This window comes from Littorina saxatilis, linkage group LG1 (assembly GCF_037325665.1).
Source record: "Littorina saxatilis isolate snail1 linkage group LG1, US_GU_Lsax_2.0, whole genome shotgun sequence".
NCBI lineage: Eukaryota > Metazoa > Mollusca > Gastropoda > Littorinimorpha > Littorinidae > Littorina > Littorina saxatilis.
The window spans coordinates 69,428,733-69,431,325 of NC_090245.1; the positions used below are offsets into that span (position 1 = coordinate 69,428,733).

At 40.1% G+C, this 2,593-nt stretch overlaps 1 protein-coding gene across 1 annotated transcript in view; it reads left to right on the top strand.

Moving 5' to 3' along the window:
* Positions 1-394, top strand: part of LOC138977146 (uncharacterized) — a 20,155-nt gene extending 19,761 nt beyond the window's left edge. Inside the window, exon 9 of the mRNA XM_070350058.1 lies at positions 265-394. Coding sequence (XP_070206159.1) covers positions 265-266 — 2 coding nt within the window. The 3' untranslated portion in view covers positions 267-394. The remainder of the gene's footprint in view (positions 1-264) is intronic.
* The last annotated feature ends 2,199 nt before the right edge of the window (positions 395-2,593 follow it).

Consider the following 2,593-nt stretch of genomic DNA (forward strand, 5'->3'; position numbering starts at 1 on the left):
CAAAAAGCAAGGGTATTCACTTGTCCACGACCCACACAAACCCGACGGAGTTATTTCCAAAAATCGTCTAGCTATTGATGGTTGTATTTGAAAATAAACTATAATTTCGAGAATACTGTATTAAGGTGGGGCCGATTTTGTTGAACACGTCTTGCACGTTACATGTTCATATCTCTTGGTGTTTTACACGTTTAACAAGAACTCATTTAACAAAAAAACACAATGCAATTTTGCTTGACACACAACTATTGTCCTTTTTCTCAGGAGTGTCGTGGCTAGACTGTGTGTTGGTGTACCGTATGGGCTAACGGTCGAAGGCTTCTTGTGCATTCTTATGCAATCTAACTGCACACATTACAAAATAAAAATCAGGTGAACTGTTTGAAAGAGAAAACTAGTCGAGTGATTTTGTATTGAGTGGCGACGATTCTGTGTGTAATTCTCTGTCTCTCATGTTGCAGCGAATCTTCAACTACTCTCTACCCCCCTCTTCTCTCTATGTCTACACACACACACACACACACACACACACACACACACACACACACACACACACACACACACACACATATGTACGTACATAAAACACACCACAAAGATGCACACCCACGCACACACACATACGCACACACACACACACATACACACACACACACACACACACACACACACACACACACACACACACAAGGACACGCACACAAATCAACAGCTTGGCTGATTCCTGCGCGGAGCTGGATCATTTGTTGAATTAATTGTTTAACTGACACCAATCAATTACGAACACAAAGGCATATCGTTTTAATGTATTCTATGTCATTTCTGAATGAAAAGGTTAACTGTTTACTTTGCGGTTTCTATATCTGCAAAAGTAATAATATAACTTGTCATCATTTTCACGAGCTTTCATTCACAAGCACCTGGGAAATAAATCTCATGTTCCCCGGGGAATAAATCCCCGGTTACCATAGTTGCAGGAAGCCCTATTACATGGATAATCAAAAGCAAACCCAATAAAAACGCTCGAGGATTCTTCGGCTCTTTTCATTGGCGTTTCCCCAGACCAAAACAGACGACACGACACTGCTTTGCAAAGTTCCAAAAACGAACTGGCAAACTGGCAAAAGTAAACAAAAAACAAAACTACTTCATGAAAGGTCATACATTCATCAAAAACAAATGAAACCTAGCGATATGTTTTGTCTTCTTACAGAGTCATGGAGTGCGTGTATCTGTGTTTCGATACACAGACGTTCGGAGAAACACGAACGTCAAGTTCAAGTAAAACGACCCCTGACACACACATTTTGACCCGTTGTATCGATAAACGAAGCACAAATAAGAAACAATAATAAAAGCAAAGAAAATAGCAACAAGATATGCAAACATCTAACAAAGCCGAGCAAGCAGAATGACAGGTCTAATGAAAAACAAAGAGGTACTGAGTCGGAAACAAGATCGCGATTCTTTCCTTCGCTGCACGACGCAAATCTTCTGTGACCTTTGACCAAACGTAGCTTCCACATTCGATCACTCAGCTTAATATTTACAACAGAAAGCCGAGGGGGTGGAATACCGAGATGAACCTACAGAACTGTGCATCCTCAAACCTGACATATTCATCCCAACATTTAATGAACTCAAAAACACAGAAAGTTGCTTTCACACGCCAGCTCATTCTGATAATCCTCGCTCCACGGCTATCGTTGATTGCCAGTGGTTATCAAACCGGGACTCGTGTGGTTATCAGCACGGAACCCGTGTTTCAAATCATGGCTCCCTGGGTTGATTGTGCACTTATTTTCTCACTACCAAAATTATGACAAAAACGATGTTTAGTGGTTTGTTGACAGACCAGCTTTTTTGTCGGTCCTCGGGGGGCATATCGACTTTTGTTTCATATTTATTGACCGCGGCCCATCAAACATCTCATAGTATTTCCACTACGCATGGAAAGTGGCCAGACTGGTGTCCAAAGATGCTCAAGTGAAAGCCTAAAGATATATTTGGTGGTACATTTTGGTTTGCCCTGGACGTAATGTATATATGTTACAGTTAATCTGTGAAATCAGAGAATACGTGTATAACTAGGTAATACATGAATTAACTGACAGAAAAAACCCAGTTAATTCATGTGTTACCTAGTTAATAAACGTATTCCCTGGTTTCACAGATTAACTGTAACATATATAATATCTTAAAGGTATAAATATTAACTGAATTTCAGTGAGACGTATATTACGCTTGATTGGGGTTTTTCAACTTCAAACGCAAAACCCGGCAGATGTATACGTACTCATCAAGTATGAATTAAGGTCAACATCAAAGGCATTACGATCTGCTCATCGATGTTTTGATCATTGCTCGCATAATTCTAGGCCCCAAAGCCCTAACATATACAACGGGAAACGATAATGTTTATTTGACACAGTCTACACAGATGTTTCAGAATTTAGAAAACGTAGACAATATGCAGATGCTGGGATATATTCGGTGCACCCATGCGTAACAGTTGCCTGCAGTGTTGCGTAAACGAAAACCCTTTATTCCATGCAATACGAAACCTTGTTGCGGAAAAGGCAATTAACATAAA